We start from the raw sequence: 23,828 nt of genomic DNA on the forward strand, positions 1-23,828 counted from the left end.
TTACACGATTATTATCTTTAAAAATTTAGGTTTATCGATCGGTATTATTTACTTTTAAAAATTTTAAGAAAAATTTTGTAAAAAAATTGATTTTGTTCACAAAAATCTTATTTTTAATTTAAAAAAAAAGTACGGTGAGAGCGGCAATTTTTAATCTATAGACTTTAAAGTACTTTTAATTACCTACGCTTGAAAAAAAAAATCATCGAAATTGGAGCTGTTCGGCCGGGTTCCCTAATAATTTGCTTTAGTTACTCCACTAAAACAACACAAAATTTATCAAAAGTAACCTTATTAAATCAAATCAGCGCTAAACAATAATTACGTATTTTTTTTTACAATTAAAAGTGGTATAATTGAAAGTGGTTTAAGTCACATTTTCCTTGATTTTCCAAAAAATGTCCATTTTTTTAAACAAACGTATACATAATTTTAAAAAAGAGGAAAAAGAGGAACCAAAATATCAAAAAGAGGGATTTCTTGACAATTTTTAAAAAGTGGAGGGAAGGTGGATTGGGTGAAAAAAAGAGGAAAAAACGAAAAATGTTATATAGACTTTATGGACTTATCTGCATAACCATTGCATAATTCGTGAAATAAAAAAAAATAGTTGTACAATAATGATAAAGACATTTCTTTTTGTCGATTATCGATTTATAAGAAAAAGGTACGAGTATTGTACAACGCATCTTAATTAAGAAAAAAATCAACGCCATACATTTTTATTCGTTATTTTTGTTTGTTTTATTTTGTTTCTCCTCTGTATTTTGTGTTGCGAGCAATTTATTGGTTCTTGCGTATATAGATCAATCTTAAGGCATTATACATATATATTTTAATGGCTTATATGCTAATATTATATTGTTAATTGGAAAGGAAGTAATTTAAAGTAGTAGTTTGAATACATACATATATATTTACAAGTAAGTCCATTTATTAACTTCCTTTCCTTTATTGAAACCTTTGAAACTTGTTTTTGTTTTTGTAATATTAGTTTTCATTTTTACAATACATTTTAACTAATTTTTTTTATTAAATTCTTTATTATTATAAGAATTTTAAACAAATAATTTTAACTATGGCCACACCTACAACTTAAAGTTTGCCTTTCTTGTTATAAGCTACGTCCCTATAAATCGATAAGCATTTAACCATAAAGCAAACAAATTTAATAGCCCTAGAGTACTTGAAAACGGTCCAGTAAACTGTTGGACAAGATTGGTCCCAGTATCAGTTGAGTTGCAACAATTAATAGCATGATACACAACTCTGGGATAATAGTCATTCCAAAACTTTATCGCCTGCAAGTTCATGTCATCGGTCATATTGAAAGCTCTGTCGATTACGAGGATCTTTTGTTCCTCAGATGTGAACCAATCCCATTTGATGTATACTCCAGTTGCTGTTGGATTAGAACTCTTGACAAAATTTGCCCACAAAGTCATAACAATATCTGATATTCTCTTATCCGTACTGTCCCACTGATTGATCATATCTGGATTTGTCCAATACGGAATACCCCAAACAAAGATTAGATCGAAATTCTGAGGTACTCCAACCCAATCTGAGATATCCTTATTGGCCATTTCAGTTCTAGGTTTCAAATCGAATCTGTACACGTAAGTTTGATTGTTGTCGCTAAGCATATTGGCCAGTAACATTGTTGGAGCGATATATTTCCTATCGGTATGGAAATTCACAAAAAGCTTTCTCAACTTGGCGCCATTTTTCATTGGTGGATAAGGCTTATAAACGTATTTAACGGCATCCAACACAATTTGAACATTTCCACACCAGGTGTCGTTGTCATCGAACTGGCTCAGATCTGTCAAAATGATATCATTCAGCATTGTTTCATAGACTTCGTTGGTTATGGAAGTGTCCATCATTTCGCCAACTACCAAATCCAAAACTTCCTCCATGTCTGTGTACCCCGTTAGCAGTGGCACCTTCCGAACCATACCCTTTTCGATAAGATTCTTTGGAAAATCTGGAATAAATGGTACCGAAGTATTACTCAAACCTTCATCAACAATAGGTCCCCATTCAATAAAGGGTAAATTTTCCGATAAAATCTTTGCATCAATTCTCCTCAAACATTCCATCAATTTCGAAGTTGGTCTTCGAAAACAACCAAAAGTATTTGCTATCGAATCCAATGCTACACTATAATCAATTGGTAATCGAATTTCTGAATCAGCCAAAGGACTACCAGACATCATTATAGCTTTATTGAATACTCCCTGAGACCATTCTCCCGAAGTCAAATGCAAGCCCACACTAATTGAACCAGCCGCATGACCCATTAAGGTTATTTCATTTTCATTCCCGCCAAATAGTTTTATATTTTGACGTATCCAATAGAGGGCGGCAGCTTGATCCATTAGGCCAAAATTTCCAGGTGCCTCGCCATCTTGCGTGGTAAGAAATCCAAAAATATTTAATCGATATGCTATTGTGACTACTATGACTTTTTGTTTGAATACCATCTGGAACGGATCAAGGTCGGTGGCACTGCCATAGGAGAAATCACCAGAATGAAGCCAAGCAATGACAGCGTATCCTTGCATAGGTGGAAGACCTGGAAAATAAAGAAAGAAAGTTGAAATAGAAAAATAAAGAAGAGATATTATTGTTGTTGTTATATGTTCTTATGGTTTATGTTCTGTGGAAGGTTATTTGTATTTATTGTTATTTTAGGTAAGGTTATTATGCTGTCTTCGATATAGACTGTATAATCATTCATGGAAGATGTTATGTTAAGTAAATAGGTTTTTCGTTTGTTTTTCAATAAAAAAAAAAGTTGACTCGCATAGGTCATAAGAATTACTAAATTATTTCTTAAAATACATTTTGGGTCTCAATATTATTCATGATACAGTAGGTATAATAAATAATAATAATAAAAAGAGGGATCATTTATGTGTATTAATGTGGTAAGTTTCTGGAACTTATAACCGAATTCTTAAAAAAAAAAAACACCTTTTCACTATTTTAAAAATACCCTATGACTGGGTAGTACGAAAACATATTATCAATTCGAGCAAAGTTGGAGCAGGTCAGCTAGTATTAATACAAAAAGAAATCAGAGAATCTTTAGAACACTAAGACGCGGTGCAAATATGAATCTTTTGGCGTTAATTATTAATGTTGCCTGTTTTTAACTTTGAAATCGATTATTTCAAATACAATTGGTTGAAATATAATATGGTATCACTTAAAATACGGGTCGTTTGAACGCGACACTACTCGAAGTGTCTTGCACTCCATATGTTTTGATGCAGAAATGTTCCTTTAGGTCTAAATAGTAAGAAAAAAGCTTTTTTAAAATTTTCTATCGAGCTATTCGTTTTTTATGAGCTTAATAATTTATGAAAAAACGTACTTTTACGTACTTTTTCACACGTTTTTGTTAATAACTCTGTTAATAATAATGGTAGAAACTCAAATAATGGCTCTATTTTTAGAAGAAATATGCCTCTATTTAACGGCATTTCAATCAAATTAGTGGAATTCTTAGATCTTCAGATATTCGAATCTAAGTCCGTTCATTTTTTCTGCCCAATTCGATTTCACTAACCAAAAAGTTCTAATGGTTTTTCGTATGCTGAACTCGAATCCGAAGTCAAAAAAATTCCATCACATCAAGTTTTTGAGATATTACCGTTAGAAAATCAGAAATACCCTTTTTTAACAGTTTTTGAGGTTATGTCATCTTGTGTGATAATTTTTTATGATTAAATTTCTAGCGGTTTCAAAGAACTAAGTTTCTTCTTTTAAAATCCGTTTAAATCATTTCGATATCGCTTCTTCTCCGAGAAATCCTAAAATCAATTCAACATGTTTGGTGAATATTCTCTATGAAAAAAAATCTTATGTTCGTTTGGGTTTCATGGCAAATCGCAAAAAATTTTTGCATTCCTTTAAGTTTTTTGGTAAGTTTATGGGTAAGAAAATTTTTGACTAACCAAAAAACTTAAAGGAATGCAAAAATTTTTTGCGATTTGCCATGAAACCCAAACGAACATAAGATTTTTTTTCATAGAGAATATGTATGTATTGAACTTGTTTTCGTACTACGTGCCAAAATAACATTTTTGTTCGCTGCCTAAACGTTTGAATTTCTGTCTCTGAGTTGAAATCGTAACTTTTTTTTTTCTAAACCAATTTTCAACCGTTCGGTTTGGAAATAAATATAATTTTAGAATATATTTTTAAAACAGCATCTTGTTTTGAAAACATATACTTTAAATTGATGTTGAAGTTGGGTAAATGACGAAAAAACTGGAACTTTTGTACTTTGTCAGCTTAAAAATTCTAGGTGGTTAAACCGAACCACATGTTTTATACATTGTTGAAAAGGTTTAAGTGTCTTCTATCCAAAATTGTTAAGAAATCTAAAATGGGTATACATTTGACGAAGATAGATTTTTTTTTCAATGAATTAAGGTTTTACGGAGTTTTTAAACAACGTTTCGTAATAAGTGCAACTAGCTCTACAAAACTTGATAGGTCTCCGCCCGAGTTTATTTTTCAACCTACTTTTTGCCACACAGTCTAATTAACAATTGTTCTTTTTAATTATAAGAAATTTCTTAGCGAATGAATTGTAAAAATAAACAAACAATTATGAGCGGAGGAATCAAAATACTGTTGCAAAGTAGAGATTTTTCGAAATTTCATAAAAACTGCATTCAATCGAAAACCTTAAGGATTTGAGGTAAACAAGCTACCAAATTCTGAGAGCCCTTAAGTTGCCCTTTTAGCATAATTTTGTTTGAAATTAATATTTTTTTACAAAAATAAATATATTTCTCGATGCATGTCTATTATTTCAATCGGTGAATAAAAAAAAAAACTTTAAATATAATGTTGTTTTGATTTAAAAGAATACCTGGGCATCAAATTTTCCAAATCCATGATTTAGACCCATATACTTAATAAATGCTATTTGATTATGTTGGTTGTTGTATCTGATTTCGTTTTATGCCTTGGTTTTAAAGAGTTTTTCACTAAATCGTTTTATATTAAGGTTGGTCACTGTGGCGTATGAGTAACATTTTTTTCTATAGACAAAAACGAACAATTAATTTTAACTGATAAGGTAGCACTGTAAATCATATAAACAAAGATATAGAAGGAAGTAGTTATTGATTTTGGAATTATTCAACTTTGATTTCCAAATGAAGCTTAAATAAATGATATAAATATTTAAAAATTTACTACCATAAAATAAGTAAATACAAAGTGAGAATTCGCTAACGTTTTGTTAAACATTTCTTTTGAAAGTACTTCAATAAATAATAAATACAACATTGTACCTACTTAAAATATTTGCAAGCCTTAAGAAATATGTTAGTGTTTTTTCAAGAAAACAAATTAGTTTCTTGACAAAAGAAACACAAACTTAAAACAACCCACACTTTTGTGTCTTTTCAGGTTCGTGTTAATGAAATTTATGCGAATTGCGTGACAAAAACTTCAACGAACTTTCGATTTCTTTTGCTAACTAAGTAATGACTATCCGGGTAATTGGCCTCCTTCATAGACTAAACAAAAACAAAAAATTAAAAAAAAAAATACTACTTAATCTACAGTAATTATACATTAATAACAGTAATTATGCTATTGTGGTGCGTTTATAAACAATCACAACTTCTTGTGGTATTCAAAGTTATAAATGGTAAAAGAGTTACTTTATGAACCTAACTCGTTGGTAATGTCTGACCTCGTTTCTTGGATTTTCAAGAGTGTTGAGTTGAGAAACGAGTATACATATGAGATGACGTCGTTGCATAAAAGGTTAAGTGGGTATTGTTGCAGTACATCCTTTTGCTTCCGATTCGATGAATATCTAGGTGCTTACATACTTTGTTGATAATTTTTGCAGGCAAATAAAAATATTTACTACCCATGTGCCTTGACATACATAGTTTAGTACGTGTAGCGTATCCGATTTAATGACAAATTTAACACATGCGATTGCGTGAATAGAACATTTATTAGAACAAGAAAATATATAATACATTTTCCTAGGTGACATAAATACATATAAATATGTGAGAATAAGAATTTAAATTGTTACCAAACTCCTTTAACATTAATGAAAAATTCAATTTGAAAACATTTTTTTAAAACACCTTATCAGAACTGAATTTATTTTGGAACTGTTAATGGATTAACTAAAGCAAATTATTGTTTTGTTTGAACTCCCAGTTCAAACAAAAAGTTTTTTTGAGGCTGTAACATTTTTTGACGTTATCTTGAAAACCTGACGTGATGGGGCAAAAATGGACTTTGGATTCGGTTTCAGCGACCCTAAAAACCTATGACTTCCACTAAAAAATAGCGCAAAACACAATATAGGGAGTTACTATCCCATTTAAAAGGTTTGAGATAGTCATCGGAAAAAACCCGTTATTTTAAAAACTGTCCATTTTTTGACTTTCTGCCCATATCGACTTTTGATCAAGGGCTTCAAGAGAACAAAACATATTAACATTTCAGACAATTTCACCGAGGGCCACTTTCTATACAAAATGTTCGGGGTGCTTTATAAAATTTAAGCAAAATTAAAAAAAAAAAATTTTTTCACAAAAATCTTCAACTAAATTTATAAAATCAAAACGGAAACAGCGACAATTTTTAATCTATAGACTTTAAAGTATTTTCAATTACCGACGTTTGAAAAAAAGATCATGAAAATCAAAGCTGTTCGACCGGGTTCCCTAAAATTGCCATTTTTTGAGCTTCATGCCCGATTTACAATATTGCGAGACGACGAGACGAGAGCGAGACGAGATTTTCCTTTACGATTTTAAAAATTTCCAAATAATGAAAATATATGAAACAATACACAATATTCCGATTCTCGTTGCGTTGAAATTCCGAAAATTTTGAAAAAGGACGCACGAGACGACCATTTTTCGAAAATGAAATTTTGATATTAAAATATTTTAGACAGCTTATATGGATAAAAGTTTTCTTAATTTAAAATATTTGAGTTAGCTCAGGTGAGAAGGTGATTGCCTCCCAACCTCTCTGCCCGGAATTCGATTCTCAGAAAATACTGTTTATTTTTTTTTTTTTATTTTTGTTTACTTTATAGAATAAAAAATCGCAGTATTGTGAATTTCCATACGATTTTAAAACGATTTTTTTTAAATCGAAAACGTTCAGAAAAAACGTCTCGCTCTCGTCTCGCAATATTGTGAATGGGGCATCATGCCCGATTCACAATATTGCGAGACGACGAGACGAGAGCGAGACGAGATTTTCCTTGACGATTTTAAAAGTTTCCAAACAATGAAAATATATGAAACAATACACAATATTCCGGTTCTCGTTGCGTTGAAATTCCGAAAATTTGGAAAAAGGACTCACGAGACGACGATTTTTCGAAAATGAAATTTTAATATTCAAATATTTTAGACAGCTTATATGGATAAAAGTTTTCATAATTTCTAAATTCGAGTTAGCCTAGGTGATAAGGTGAGTGCCTCGTAATCTCACCGTCCGGAGTTCGATTCTCAAAAAATGTTGTTTATTTTTTTTTATTTTTGTTTACTTTATAGAATAAAAAATCGCTGTATTGTGAATTTGCATACGATTTCAAAACGATTTTTTTTTTAATCGAAAACATTGAGAAAAAACGTCTCGCTCTCGTCTTGTCGTCTCGCAATATTGTGAATGGGGCATCAGTTATTCCACTATGTAGTCAATTAAATACAAAAATAAATTGTTTCATATTATTGTAAAATTAAAAAATATTTTCTTATCATTTTCTATAAAGATATTTAGGTAATTGTAACTTTTACGACCGAAAACTTGAAATAAATGTTGTTGCAATCAGAAAGGTTAAAATAACCATAAAAGATTTTAATTTATGGATCATGAATATTATTCGGAACCTTTTAGTAAGTAGTTGAGCAACAAAGGGCCAATTGAGCCTCCATTAAATTTTGAAATTTATCGCTTTAGTTAACGGCCTCGTTAAACTATTGTCGCCTTTAAGTATACATCATTAAAAATTCATTTAGGCCCAATTTATTCACTCTCCATTATTTTTAAAGGCTCCATTAAAAATTATAAAACTGTCAAATCGCATACAAATTTTAAAATTTCCCTTTTTTAATGGCGACTTTACATTTAATGGAGTGTGAATAAATTGGACCTTAATTCACTCTTCTTTAGTTAAAGTCCTTACTTTTAATGGGAACTTTAAATTTAAAACTCTGTTAAAAATATCCTAGGGATTTTTTATTTTGTTTGAAAAATAATCTGTCAAAAGCTACAATTTTGTCAAATCAAATAGATTTGAATTGGAAGAAAAACCAAAAAACTATGACCCGTAAGTATTTTGCAGCTGAAAACGCCAGAAAATGCAAGAGATTAACGATATACCAGTGGTAACCAAAGAATGCTACAACCTACAATTGAAACCATGAGAAGAAGAAGGAGTTAAGTGAAATTTTTAATTTTTTCCATCGGTGTCAAATAACAACTTAAATTTAAGTGTTATCGGCATTCATCTCGTGTCATTGGTTTAGAAGTAGGTAAGCTTTATATCTCTTCTTCTCATGGCTTCAATTGCAATGTTATGTATGTATTATGCAGCATCTCAAAAATGATTAGTTTTGAAGTGGAGAATATAATCTAGTAGATCTAGTATTATCTGTGCGAAGTAGACAAGAAATGCATTAATTTCTTTGAATTTTGTTCTTTTTTATGGTACAAATGCATGTGTGTATACCTACAAAAAATTCTAGTCTGGACTTTTTAATAATTCTTTAGCTCATTTGACATTTTTCAAATAAAATAATAATTCAAATAAAAAAAATAAATGAAATGACATTTGACGCTAATGGAGAGTGAATAAATAGAAATCCTGTTTAAAACCTCCATTTTCTCTAAAAAAATCCCTCTTAAAAGGTCGAATTTGGTGTTTTCACTAAAACGCCTTTTAAATTTAATGCTCAATTAGTTAATGATGCCAAACTTAAAAAAAAAAAAATCTTTAAAAGAGACTGAATTAAACGAATTTGGTTTTTAATTTTAAAATTCCTTTTTTTAATGGCGATTTAAGTTTAATGGAGAGTCAATAAATTGGGCCTAAAGCTAACAAAAACGGCGATATTATGAAACCAGGCCGAACATCTGCGAAATGTATGATCATTTTTTTTTCAAAGGTCGGTAATTAAAAATACTTTTACTTCAATGGATTAAATCGATGGAACAATGACATCAAAATACTGTCTAAGGTTTATAAGAAAATATATGGAAGTGAGGGACAATTTTCCATCGTTTACGGTAGAAGCAATTTGCTCAGGCTTCAAACACAAAAAAAATATTTCAACGAAACGGTGACACCTGTAATGTTAAAATAAACAGTTTTAAACAGTTTTTTATATCGGACAGTTAAAAATATAAAACACTAATTACCTGTACATTAAAAATATTATTTACTCATTTAAATAAACAAAACAAACAATTAAATTACAAATAAAGTTTAACTTCATTCAAAAGTCAGTCACGCTATATTCAAATTTCAACAAAAGGATCAAGGATCATTACGAATCAAAGTCATGTGAAAAAAAATGAATAAAAAATTAAATTAAAACTTAGCATTTAATACTTCGGTAAAATAAAACCCATAAATGAAGTCAACCTTCAAATTTGCCAAAACATGTACCTAACCATTATTATGACTTTGTTTTACAGAAATTAAACTATACAAACCTATAAAAGTGATTGTAACTTTTTTAATAAAAGGTTAAGTAATAATAAAATGCACCCTTAGTGGTAATTTTATACATTTTGAATCATAAATTGCAGTTCGAGTGAAAGTAGACGAAATGAAAATAATGAAAAAAAGAAATCAATAAAAAAAGTCTTTTAAATCATAACAATTTCCAAATAAACACCTGAAACAAACAAAAACGGATTTCTTCAAACCTCACTCCTCAAAGAGAGACCCCAATCAAAATAAGGCCAATTCACAAAAACAGAAAAGGAAAAGTGTTGGTTGGTTGTGAAAAATTAAGTTTTAATTTGAAGGTATTATTCGGCAGAGGCCAGGACGGGTCGAGTTGACTAAAGGGGTTTCCCGTTACACGCTTCCAAATCAACAATATGTTATGTGCATTGACGGAAACGGAGTAGATGGCTCAAGTTTTCCAGCTGTAGGCCTCATCACGGGAGCACAACTCATTTTTATTTCTGTTTGCAGGAAAGTTAAGGGTAAGTAAAGTATTCGCAAAAAAAAATTGTTTTTTTTTTAATTTTATATATTTGCATCATTGTGCCCATCCAAAAATCATTGATCCTTTGCATAAAGGTAAATGAACTAAGATGGCTACGCAGTTGAATACAGGTGGTAGATTGTAATGGCAATAACTTGAAGAGTCTAAATGGTTACTCCGAAAAACTGTTTTCAAGTTCATGCGACACAGTAGTAGTGCGTTTTATTTATTGTCGTGTTTCCATTGTGTGAAGTAAGTGTAACTTAGCCAGAGTAACAGAGTAACAGAGTTTCTTTGTTTTACCAAAGACGAAAATGGTAATTAAATACACCTTTTGCTTTATGGTGAGTGAAGTAAAAAGGACACAGAATAGTTTTTGGCAGAGGATAAATTGTATATGTTCATGCATTGATACACAACACATTATGTAAATAACTATTAGGTACTTTACTAATGTAATTTTATTGCCCTAGATTGAAAAAGAGCGTGTTATTTAGGTCTTTAGATATTAAAACTATCATAAGGTCTTTTAAAATTCTTAAGTTGACATTGAAAAAGCTAGAACAACATCAAAATACAAAAGCAAAAAAAGTATAAAAAGTAAACAAAAGTACAAAATAACAAAAAACCAAATTTATTGATTTGACATTTAAAAATTTAAGTTATTTGAAAAATTATACACTTTTTTGTACTTTTTTCACTTTGTGTTTCTACATATACAATGGTCGGAAAAAGTATTTTGGCAAAATGAACATTTTTCTAACTGATGAGAATAATCTGTAACGGTTAAACATAAAATAAGAAAGTTGACGGTTATTTATTAAGTATATTATGGTGAATCTCATGATGGCCAATGTCAGTCATATAGTTGGTATTATGCTTCGGAGATGAATTTTTTGTATAAAAAGTACTAATTTTTGAAGGAAAAAAGTATTTTGACGAACGTTCTTTTTCAACGTGGGTAAGGTAAGGTAATGCATTTTACGTGTTTCAAGTACTTATAAAACTGACAGACTTATTAATTATATTTTTGTGTTTTCATATTTGATAATTTTAAGCTTCCCGTGATAAATTCAGTTCTTCACAGATTTTTTAACAGACACACCGAAATTATGACTTGCAACAGAAGATGCACTAATTTCAATATAAAGTTCCGCCGTTTTGTCCAATTTTTTACCAATTGGAGCCTTAATAAGTCTGTCAGTTTTATACGTACTTGAAACACGTAAAATGCATTACCTTACCTTACCTTACCTTACCTTACCAACGTTGAAAAAGAACGTTTGTCAAAATATTTTTTTCCGTCAAAAATTAGTACTTTGTATACAAAAAATGCATCCTCGAAGCATAATACCAACTATATGACTGACATTGGCCATAATGAGATTCACCATATTATACTTAATAAATAACCGTCAACTTCCTTATTTTATGTTTAACCGTTACAGATTATTCTCATCAGTTAGAAAAATGTTAATTTTGTCAAAATACTTTTTCCGACTGTTGTACACTCCGCTTCAACTGAATAAGCACACAAATTTTCAAATGTATTTTGTCCATTTATTCCTAAGATTAAGCTTTCATGTAACATTTGATGATGTTTACCGTTAGCTTGTGATGTTGAGAAACCAAATCAGAAAGAATAATTCTCAAAGTGCCGCTATTTTTTTTCGTGTTCTCTTACAAAGCGTCCCATATGGAAAAATGCAGTTTTTTTTTGCTTCAACTGAATAGACACACGGTCTTTAAAGGTCAATATCTTCGTTGTTTGTGAGAGTTTTGAGGTGATTGGCATACCAAATGAAAGGTTGAAATGTTCTTATTGAGATTTTGTCATTTAATTAAAATTTAAAAAAAAAGTAGTAGATTAAATGCTTTGAATACTGTCGACAGAGCTAAAATTAATTTGTTAACGGAACAAGTACTGACCGGGTCTGCTATAGCTACCAAAATTGATCGGAGTTTTAGTGTGTTGCCTATTCGTACCCCAAAAATAAAAGTTCGTACAGGAAAAATATGAATTAAGGTAAAAAAACGGCAAAAATAAAAGTTAATCGACGAGAAATTTTGAGATCTGCCTCCAATTCATTTGACTCCGGGGCAAAAAACAAACAAAAAGCTGGTGTTTCTGCAAGTGTTTCAACACTCCGCAGAGTAATTAACACCACCGATCATTTTAACCCATTAAAAGTCCAAAAGAAACCAACTTTAAACAAGCAACAAAAAGGTATTCGTTTAGAATTTTCTAGACTCCATATGAGCTTTAAAAATGAGTGACGCAAAGTGGTTTTTTTCATTTGAAAAAGGTCAATTTTGATGGCCCCGATGACTTCAATTATGAATCCATCAAAATGGACCTTTTTCAAACGAAAAAAACCACTTTGCGTCACTCATTTTTCCAGCTCATTTTTGAGGTACGAATAGGCAACACACTAAAACTCCGATCAATTTTGGTAGCTATAGCAGACCCGGTCAGTACTTGTTCCGTTAACAAATTAATTTTAGCTCTGTCGACAGTATTCAAAGCATTTAATCTACTACTTTTTTTTAAATTTTAATTAAATGACAAAATCTCAATAAGAACATTTCAACCTTTCATTTGGTATGCCAATCATATCAAAACTCTCACAAACAACGAAGATATTGACCTTTAAAGACCGTGTGTCTATTCAGTTGAAGCAAAAAAAAACTGCATTTTTCCATATGGAACGCTTTGTAAGAGAACAGGAAAAAAAATAGCGGCACTTTGAGAATTATTCTTTCTGATTTGGTTTCTCAACATCACAAGCTAACGGTAAACATCATCAAATGTTACATGAAAGCTTAATCTTAGGAAAAAATGGACAAAATACCTTTGAAAATTTGTGTGCTTATTCAGTTGAAACGGAGTGTATGTAGTTCAGGCTTAAATATTGAATTTTATGGAGCATAAAGCCTGAACTACAAAGTGAAAAAAGTACAAAAAGTTTCTAATTTTTAAAATAATTTTATTTTTAAAAATGTCACATAAATAAAATTGTTTTTGTTATTTTGTACTTTTGTTTACTTTTTATACTTTTTTTGACTTTGTGTTTCGATGTAGCTCTAACTTAAGACATTTTAGGGAAAAACGAATATAAAAACCATTAGTTTTGGAAGTTAGCACCTTTTTATAATGTATTACTTACATCAGGAAAAGATATTAAGGACAATGGACAGAGAAGATATCAAAGGAAACAGATTTTACATCATTAAGGGGCACGGTAGTACCAAGCAAAGTTTTATAGCAACTTTGGCACTACACCCTTTTTTACATGTTACAACTCAGGCCATTTTCTACCCCCTCTATAACTTCTATACCATAGATGTCAAAAATTTCAAACTCGCTTCATTTGTTGAGCTGATCAAAAACAAACTATCCTCACAAAATTTTAACTTCTAAGATGAGTAGTTTCGGAGGTATTGGGCTTCAAAAATTGCAAACACCATAACTGACTGACTCACTAACTGACAGATCATCAAAATTTTATAGAACTTCCCCCTATCGTAGAAACTTGTATTTGGCACGGTGATGGGCCTGGTGTTGCATACAAAGAAAAAAATTGATAATTTGAGATTTTCAATTTACGGGGCGTGATGACCGCCCATTTTCGCTGAATTTTCATCAAAAAGTTATTATATTGCACTTCTGAATAGAACCTTATAGCTTGGTAGAATATTATGCAAAAAAAATGTTTTTTTTTTTAAATAGACATTCTCTACTCTAATCAAAGGACCGCACATAGGGGTATTTGCCATTTTTACGCGGACAAATTTTTTTTTCGGTTTTTCTTCAACGACAAAGTAATTAATACTGGAATTAAGTATTTTAACTGTTAATTTCAATGAAAACATTTTTCTTCCAAAACCTATTTTTTATCAAACAAAAAGTCTCAAGCATGGACCCAAATGGTTTGTTTAAACGCTTAAAAATGGAGTTTTACTAATGGTATCGCCAACATAAAGGTCTTAAAATTTAGGAAAAATTATGAGGGATCAGGTTTTGTAATTCAAGAAGTTGAATCTTAAAAAAAAAAACTTAAAATATGGATGCATGAAACAAAGTAAGCATTTTAAAACCTAAAACGTTTAAAGGAGCAAATGTGTCGAAGTTGCACTTTGTTGCAATTTTTTTTTTTACAGATTCAATTTGATACGAGTTTAACCTTTAGAAAATATTAAATTTTATCACGCAATAATGTGAAATAGTATAACTTTTCTCCTTACCAACACAGAAAGACAATATTTTTCCGTTTAATTTATATTAAGATTCAACATATCACTATTTTATTTTTAAAGTAATATAACATTTAGATACAGCATCTAGTAGAAAGCTTCGTATCTCTTTATCAATATTGCATTAAAACTTTTCCCTATAGCCACTTAAACAAAAAAGTACTTAATTAAGCACTGTCGCTAAACTATAATAAAATTTTATTTTATTTTTAGGTTAAAAATTCTGCACTCTAGTCACAAAGTCACCTCGAGTTGTAATCAATTTTAAAACTTTACGACAATTCTAAGTAAGTTATCTAATTTTAGTAGGAAGTTGAATTTTTACTTTTGGATTAGTTTAAAATTTCGTGTTTTGTCCGCCTAAATTGACTAAATACCCCTATGGGACCGTCCCCACCCTTTGATATTCGAAATATATTGAAGACTGGTATCAAACTTGCCTTAAAAGAGTTATTAAATATCGAAAAACATGATATTATATTATAAGAAAAGGTGCTAAAATAAGCAAATAATATAGATTTTAAACTCTACAGCAATACCTTGCAAAAAAGTAGTGGAATCACAACAAAAACATAACTGATAAATAAAGAGCCAAATTCTCCTATGTTGATATTATGCTGGTACAAAAAGTACTGAGATTGAAAAGCCTACAAAGTTTTTAAGCTTGGTTTTAAATTTGTTTAAATAAAATTTTGATTGTTAACTTGGCAAGTTTTCAAATATATAATTATAAGAATTGGTAATTAATAGAAAAAATGCTAAGAGAACAATCAAAATTTAATTTATACAAACTTTGGAATTTTGTATACTATGAGTTGCATTCTGGAAGTTGGATTGACCTATCGAACTATTGTGTCCAAATTGCCATTGTGCATTATTGAACACATATCGGGCTGTAATTTCAGAAGTCCACTAGGACAAGTACATAATGTATGTTTGCAACATTTCGAATGGCAACCATAAAATATAGTGTCCCAAAATTCTTCACAAAAATCAACTTTTTCCATCATCTAAAGGAAACAGTTCTTTAAAAAAAATGTTACACATACGCCACAGTGACCGAAAAGTATAAACTATAAAAAATTGATACAAAAATTCTGTCCCATGCAATCAAAAGTTGTATTTCATTAAAAACTCTTTCGGAGACGGGACAATATAAAAATTAAGAATCATGGATTAGTAATTTTGTAAGTTGATTTTAAAAAGAATTCGTTTTAATCTAAATCTAAAAAAAAATATTATTATAAGTTCGAAAGGAAGTAATGCAGCTAAATTAGACGGAAATTATAGTTTTTTTTTTAAGAGTTATATTACATTTTATTGTTCCATGAAGTCTAAAACATAAATATGTAATTTCAAAAATGTAAAAAGAGGTATATAAAGCTTGTTCTGTATTTGATAACGATAAATGACAAAATTGCATTTAAAGTCTATTGGTTTAGTAACATTTTCAATACAACAATAAAAATGGAAAACATTGACGAAATAAAGAAGGAATAATTCATTAAATTTCATATTTTGAAAAAATTTTTGGCAACCTTAAACTAGAACAGTTCTTGGGTAGCCTGAAATCAATAAAGAAAATCTTAAAATTTTATTTGTTGATTGATCAGCATTTTATCAACAACCTAAAAAAAAACATTTTTTTCGACTTTCTTCATAAATGAATCCCCTCTGTAGGTTTAACCCAATTTAGGTATACATCGTGCATAAAAGTCCACCAATTGTCTCTTATCTTTTTGAGATATTAATGACCTTTTAAATTGCCTATATTCATTCTATAACATACACCAGTAACGGTTTTTATAATACTAATCTCAAACTGATAAACTGTCGTTCAGGGCAAAATTTTTTCAGACGGTGTTCGAGTTCATCGCCTCAAAATAACTCTCACGTGCGTTCTTCACATTCGTGTTGTCAAATCTCGCATTGCAGAAATGTAGGTATATAGACGGCGGGCGGCGGTTGCTGTCGTCATTTATAATGTGGTGAAAACTATATAACACATATAGACCTAACTATAAGTCTCAAGTTCTTGAGTAGAATTTTGAATAATTAGCTGACCTGAAAAAAAGCAAACCAACAAAACAAAAAAAAAAAATATCAAAATTGCTTCACAACCTCTAATCTTGCTCAAACTCAACAACGTAACTTCTAAATCGATATCACCACCTCCATGAGTCCTAAATTGTTCTAGGAAACGTGTGCGTTATAAGAGGCATTCCTGAATGATGAAAACATAACGTGACTAAAAAAAAAATAAAGCTCCCCACAGGAATCTTTATAACTCAACTCAAGACCCAAATACTCCCACTGCCAAAACCCAACCAATGAGCTTCCCTTTTTTGTTCCTTCCTGGGCAACACAATTGAGGTAAAAACAGCACCACTAATAACTTTTGTTGAACTTGTTTACAAATTGAAACGTCTGTAGCAACGATAATCGATACTAACTTCTGGGATTGGAAATTAGGAAAAGTCGATTACCGGGACGCGGAATTTTGTTCGCGGAAGAAAAATTTCTTCATTTAACATTCCATTGAAAGGCAAAGGCACTTTGACAAAAACTTGTGACTTTAATTGATGTTTTTCGTCGACAAAACGGGTCGGAAATGGTATAAGGTAGTTACGTCAGGTATGGCGTAAAGATCAAAAGAAGGTATAAGCAAAAGCAAACCATACAACTTCTAAAAGGCAAATGTGAGTGGGTTTTAGTTAAAAAGAGGGTAGGAAGCAATTAGGCAATTGTGCATTAACACTGCATATTGCAAAAGGACGAAGTTTAATGCAGTTCCTTACTGAGTTCCATTTGCTGTCCGATGTAATCAGGCTTTTTAAATAGGGTTTGCATTTGAACCTTTGAACAAAGTTTATATACTTTTTATACACAATTGCCTGCGTTTCTCTATTTGAAAGTGTGGACAGGAAATATATGCCCGAGGGGGTATTTAATTCAATTAAGAACTATGTGTGTGTAAATTGTGGGCGTTTATTTGAAGGGTTGAATGCGGCGGAGAGATAGTATCTCTGTGAAAGTTACGATTATGGTAAATTGAAATATTGTTCCGATACAGGTTAGTTGGAAAATTATAAAAGGTACGTGTAGTATAAATTTGAATGAATGGGTCTTTTCACACATTAATTGTGAGAAAGTCTTAAGGAATTTATGTTGAGTATTATTATCAATCAATTGAATAACAGATCACATTCTAATTTAATAAATGAAAGAGAAAACAGAAAAATCTATTCTTCCGTCAGTGGAGAGAATATATTTTGACAGAAGCAAGCTAGTAAGTACAAAAAAAAGTAAAATGATGTGTCTTTAATGAGCTTACACAAGTTGTAAATATGATTTATTAAGGTCGGTAAGTAAGTAAGCTTCAAGACATCCTAAATTGTTTAAAGTATATGTAATCAACTCACAAATTTTGCGAATGAACATAAAACTAATCTGAAACTATTCAAAATGTATGTATTATGAAACAACTAAAAAAGTTGATAACTCGTCTTCAGTGATTCTATAGGCTCTAGATTGTAATTTTCGGTTTTTATAGCAAATCAAATATAAAAGAACCATTGTCGTAGGTACTCAAATCTTTATTTTTTTTAATAGTTGGCACTTCTCACTTGTGAAGCTATTTAAAATTGGCAGACATTTTCTGGAGAGAGTCATCTTCAATTAACTCTGCCACCATTGTTTTTCTAAGGCAAGAGTCTTCATTAGCAATTTAGCTATACTTTTAAATAATCTGTGAGGTTATGTCCTTGTCTAGTCAAGACCTTAATCACAGCTAGAAAATAACTTTCATACATAAATGAATTTTGTTTACCAATTCACTTGCTAACTCAATTCAATAGCTAATAACCCTTTTTTAACCAAAAATTGTATAATTTTCTCTAATAAATGTCCAAACAATATGAGGTACAAAATAAAGGCTTCCCGAACCCCTTCAATCTGCGAACTCTTTCAAATTACATCGTATATAAAAAGCTTAAAAAAAAACTCCCCAGATATACCTACATATATTTTAACAATTGCAATTTAAACAAAACAGTAAAAACTTAAATACTTTTGCGTTTCATTTTTATACTATACACTATTCGTGTACCGAATCAAAATAATATTAAATAAATCACTTTGTATGAAACAATAATTCCGGAATTAAGCATTATAGATATACATAATATCGACTGGTTCTGTATGTAAAAAAAAATATTTAAACTTGAATTTTTAAACCCCTATTTAAATCATTTATCAGATAAATTAGAAAGATAAATATGATCTATTCACAAGAAATATCTTGTTTGATAAATAATATGTTTAAAAGTCATCAAAGGGTGTTTTTTTTTTAAGCTCGTTAGCACTGAACTATTCCAATCGAATAGAATTTTTTTTTTTCAATTTAGTTAAGTTTTTATTGTGAAGAGCTATCGCTGCCTTAGAGTAAGAAAATACCGCCTAAATTTTAGAATAAAGACTTATCCAATAAATTGAATTTAACATTAAAATATAAATGAAAGTGTTAACCCAAAATTATATTTTAGAAGAAAATAATCACTTTTTTGTTAGCCCATTGCACCAAAATAAATCCTTTTAACTAGTAGCATCCTAGTTGCATTTATATGTATATTAACGAACTACGAACGCAGAATAGAGTTTACCTTTAACGGCGATTAAGTGCGAAACGTTACTAATAAAATAAAATTCCTACCAAGTTACGTTTACTAAACCAGTTCACCAAAGAGCGTGGTTTAGGGAAAAAATAAGCAACGGAGGTGTCAAATTAACGTCAAGGAGCATTTTTAGCGAGTAATTTTTAATTCGTGGTCTCACTCTTATACCATAGTTTATAGTGCAAATATGAATTGAAATAAGCCAATATTTGAAATCTTTCAATCAAATAAAAATGAATTAATTTACTTCTTTTTATTGACTTTTCTTGTTTTTATTTATTTATTGTATCTTTTAATAAACTGTTCTTAACCATCTTCGAAACGTTGCGTTGGCGTTGCACTAAAAATTTAAGTGATATATAAATGACTACATCCAAAAACTGTTTTTTTTTTTCAAACTAAATTGAATAAAAAAAAAACATTTAGATTTCTCTATCCAAATTTGTATTCAAAACAATTTTCTCAAGTACCGGGAGTGCTCGCCGAACACCGAGTTCCTTAGCTAACGTAAGGAAATTATGCTCAAAGTCATAAAAACTCACTTTCTAAATATATATCATTTTTAAATGTCAACTCAACCTTTAGAGAAGATGTCATACCTCCATTATAATACGTTAGTGGGTTGCTCATAGTTTTTATTTATTATTATAAACCTAATTTAGATAGTGTGCTTTCAAGTATAAAAAATTGGAAAAATAAAGTTTTTTATCCGATTTTTTTTCCTGTTCCTTATGATAGAATGTTGTTTTCGTGACAAAGTTCTTTTAACGAAAACATTTCAAGTCCAATCTGATTTTAAAACTGAGATATCTTAAGTTTAAGCTTTCATATAAGATTAATTTGAGCTAGTCTTTGGCTTATATGTAAGCTTAAACTTAAGATATCTCAGTCAATAAAAAAGATATCGGAAAGATTTAAACAGTTTTTGGAAGAAAAAAAGCAGTTCTTACAGACACCTCTACACCATTACAAATAATTCTGAAATAAATTGCTACACATTATAGCTGAACCTCAAAAAGAAAAACTATAAAAATAAAGTTTTTTTGCGTTTCATACCTGTAATATTTCAAAAACTAAGGCCAATAAATTTTTTAGAGTTGTATCAATGTTTATATGAGAACTATTTCGCTTAGATGAACCTAAACTGAAGAAAAGTGTAAAAATCACGATCATCACCGAAAATTTTATATGTTTTCGTCAATAACTTTTTATAGAGAAACTTTACAAAAAAAAAATTATATAATAAAAAAATTTAAGAATACGTTCTTCTACAAAAAAAGACAAAAAAATCCATAAACACGAGCCGAGAAAATCACAAAAACGCATTTTTCAAAATGGTAGCCAAACCACACGTTTTTGAGACAAAAAAAATATCTTTTATGTTCGTCTTAATGCGCCTCTTTATATGAAATATCAAATTTAAATACTTTCCAAAAATTCTCAGATGATTCCCTAATGCCTGTATTAATATGGATGTTCTATAATTTAAAATTATTCCAAAGCTTTTATCCAAACTCATTTTTACTTTAAGAAAAAATGTGGAGTTACTCCCAATTTTTGTTATTAGACTCTGTGTTTAATTTGTACTTCACAAAAACACAACATTTTATTTCTACTCGTTATTTGCGATCCAACTAATATTACCTAGACCCCAATAAACATTATTATTGTTCCACGTTCTTGTGAAAAAGCAGTGCTTGACTTAAACATTTGGAGGAAAAAGTGAAAAGTTTCTTTTTCGGATTTTTACCATTTTTTTAACCGACGCATCAATTTGGGAATTATGTCTAGTAATTTTTATTTAAACTTCACGTGTTGAAAGAAAAACTTAAAACAAAATTAAGAAAAAAATACCTATATCCTTGATAGATGATAGTCAAGGTAAAAAAAAAAAAAACACCCTGTATTTATAAAAAGACAGAAAGCGTCATTATAAAAATCATCATATCAGTCAAACAAGCTTTGCAATAGGTACAATTATAAAAACTAACAAAAACTTTTTTGCTGCAGAAAAGATGTAATTTTTCAACAATTTTAGATACTTTATTCCGAAAAAAACTTGTTGTTGTTGTGGTAAATTGTTCATATAAACCTGTCTCCAACTTTTTGAATATAATTGCATGTTTAAATTATTTCACATACTTGTTAGTCAAAAAACAAAAGTTTTTACTGAATAACTAAATTCAAACAAATTACACCCCCATAAATCTTTATACAAAAAAATAATAAAACCAAAAATACCAAAATGACTTTTCAAAAATTCCCCAATGAACAAACCGAATTCAGTTGAAAAATTCAACTGAAAAATTCTTTCAAATTAACGTTATTTCCGAATTCTTTACAAAATTCAACTAGGAAAAACAAAGAATTCGCTTTCAGGAAAAACCACAAGGAAATTCAAAAAGGAAAAAAAAATAAAAAAAAAACTAGCTTCCATTTAATTGCACGAAAAACAATATTCATTTCCACCTTTTTCCCCCTTTCTTACTCTCCCCCACCACACAACTTTTCATCAGTCAGAAAAACTTTCCTTTGTGACTTTTTTCCACTTTATTTGGGGGAAAAAACCTTTCGGGTAAAAAGTATTTAACAAAATATAAAAAAGAAGAAAAATTAAATAAAACATCACCAACCATCTGGTATAAAGATATTCACAAACAGGCATTCTTCATCGTATCCTTTGGTCTCCTCCATCGAATGTGATGCCTTAATGAGGTTCTGAAAGATTTCACTATGCCGTTTTATGGGTCTTTTAGGATTCTGCCAGCAATCTGGTGGAAATGTGGTGGCATTCTTCACACCCTTCCATTCCAAACCATCCACGACCGGAGGTGCAAACCGCGGCGCGAAAGCATATTGAATTCCCAGATACGCTTTGATATTCTGTGTTCGATACATTTTCAAATAGGTTCCCATAACCATTCCCTGACCGGGTATATGAATTGGGGGTGCATCTCGGGCACTAACAATCGTCAAAATCTGCACCAAGGGAAAGGACAGACATATAAACAAGAATTTCAACATAACAGAAATTTTTATCTCCATGGTTAATTCTTTTTTTCTTTGGATCCACTTCAACACTTTTTTTTCTACTCTTGTACTCTTTTTCACTTGTGGAACTCACTGGTTTAACACTCAAAGTTACACCTCTTAACTCCTGATAACCGTTAAAGTTTTTCGACTTCTCATAGTGGCGCGCGAATTTCAACTGAGCATTGAAGTTTCCGTTAAAAGTGTGGAAACCATTTGGATAAATAAATTTGCAGCACTCACTCTTTTTGGGGGTAAAAAAATGGAATAAGGGGGTTGTTTGAGAGCTGTAGCCATAGTAAAAAAAAAAAATACTACTTGAAGTAACGGTCTTCTTGGGTGGAATTGGGGGGGAGAAAAAATCCTTTGAGTTCGCATAGTCTTTCTTGCTTAAAGGCATTTTGGGGGAGTTAGAGTGAGCAGATTATCATCAAGCACGCGACTCTACCAACTTTGCTCTCTCTGAAGAATGTCGATCGTTTGACAATGTTTAAGTTTATTCGTCTTGTTGGAAGTTTCCCTGTACACACTACTCCTTCAGGCTTTTTCAAAAGTATTCTCTTTGAAAGACTATATGGACTCGAAGAGTAAGTAAACTTGCAAGAATTCTTGGAATGTTTGTATTTTGGCAATGGTGGAGAAGGTACGAGTGTATCCTCGAATGAAGGTGACCGCCGCAATTGTTTGATAACCCAGATTGTTAGTGTTTTAAATGGGAATATAGTTGGAATAATATATGGAAGGTGTTTTCGTTGTTGTTATATGAGGTGATAAAAATAATATTTCTTATGGAATTTGCATTATATTTGTATTGTTTATTTTAATTATAATTATGATACAAATCTGCCATAATTTGCATATGACTATTTAGCACATATGTACATTTATAGAAAGCAATTAATTTTGTCGGTTTTTTTTTTTTTTGTTTCAGTTTATATGAACATTAAAAATATTTCTTACCGTGACATGCTAATTTTATGGCAAAATGGGTTTTATGGTATTCACGTGGAGTATGTGTAAATAGTAAACCATTTTTTTTTTTCTAACATTATGTACATAGTTCATTTATTGAAAATTGTTAAGAAAAGAAACATAAAACTGAATTTGAAACGTAGTTTTATTATTTTTGAAAAATGAAATACACATACACCATAGTGACCGTTAACGTTAAGAATTTTAATAGCTACTCTAAAGCATTTTTGTTAGCTTTTTTAATAATTCTTAACAGCAAAAAGATTACAATCTTCAAATAAAGAGACGTATTTTTTTTTTGATAAAAAAAATGCGTATACGCCATAGTGGCTGTAAAGAATTTTACTTTGAATTGCTAATCTAAACTATTTTTGAAAAATTTTATTACTATATAAATCATCCTTAAAAGTGGACTGAGTATATTTCTGTTTTCAAAAATAGTTTCTTAATGGGAATAATAACGTCACAACAACAAAAAGAATATAATAATTAAACACAGTCTTATGATTCTTTTCAACAATAAAAGAAAAATATATATAGTTTAAACTGAGGAAATGTTTTTAAACTAGATTTTCAGATACAGGTTTTTCAAGTAGTTATGCGTTTAACATCAACCAATATTTGAACTAGTATGTCAATGTTATAAGCATTTAAAAGC

General features: G+C 30.2%; 1 protein-coding gene across 1 annotated transcript; it reads right to left on the bottom strand.

Annotated features, from left to right (window-relative positions):
* Positions 1–744: 744 nt before the first annotated feature.
* Positions 745–22,406, bottom strand: LOC129917278 (cholinesterase 1). Its single transcript, XM_055997680.1, has 2 exons — positions 21,802–22,406; positions 745–2,581 (listed from the first exon to the last, which is right to left on the bottom strand). The coding sequence occupies exons 1-2, from the start codon at positions 22,211–22,213 to the stop codon at positions 1,122–1,124; spliced, it is 1,872 nt and encodes a 623-aa protein (XP_055853655.1). The 5' UTR covers positions 22,214–22,406; the 3' UTR covers positions 745–1,121.
* Positions 22,407–23,828: the final 1,422 nt, after the last annotated feature.

The sequence above is a fragment of the Episyrphus balteatus genome, chromosome 1 (genome assembly GCF_945859705.1).
Source record: "Episyrphus balteatus chromosome 1, idEpiBalt1.1, whole genome shotgun sequence".
In the NCBI taxonomy this organism is placed as follows: domain Eukaryota; kingdom Metazoa; phylum Arthropoda; class Insecta; order Diptera; family Syrphidae; genus Episyrphus; species Episyrphus balteatus.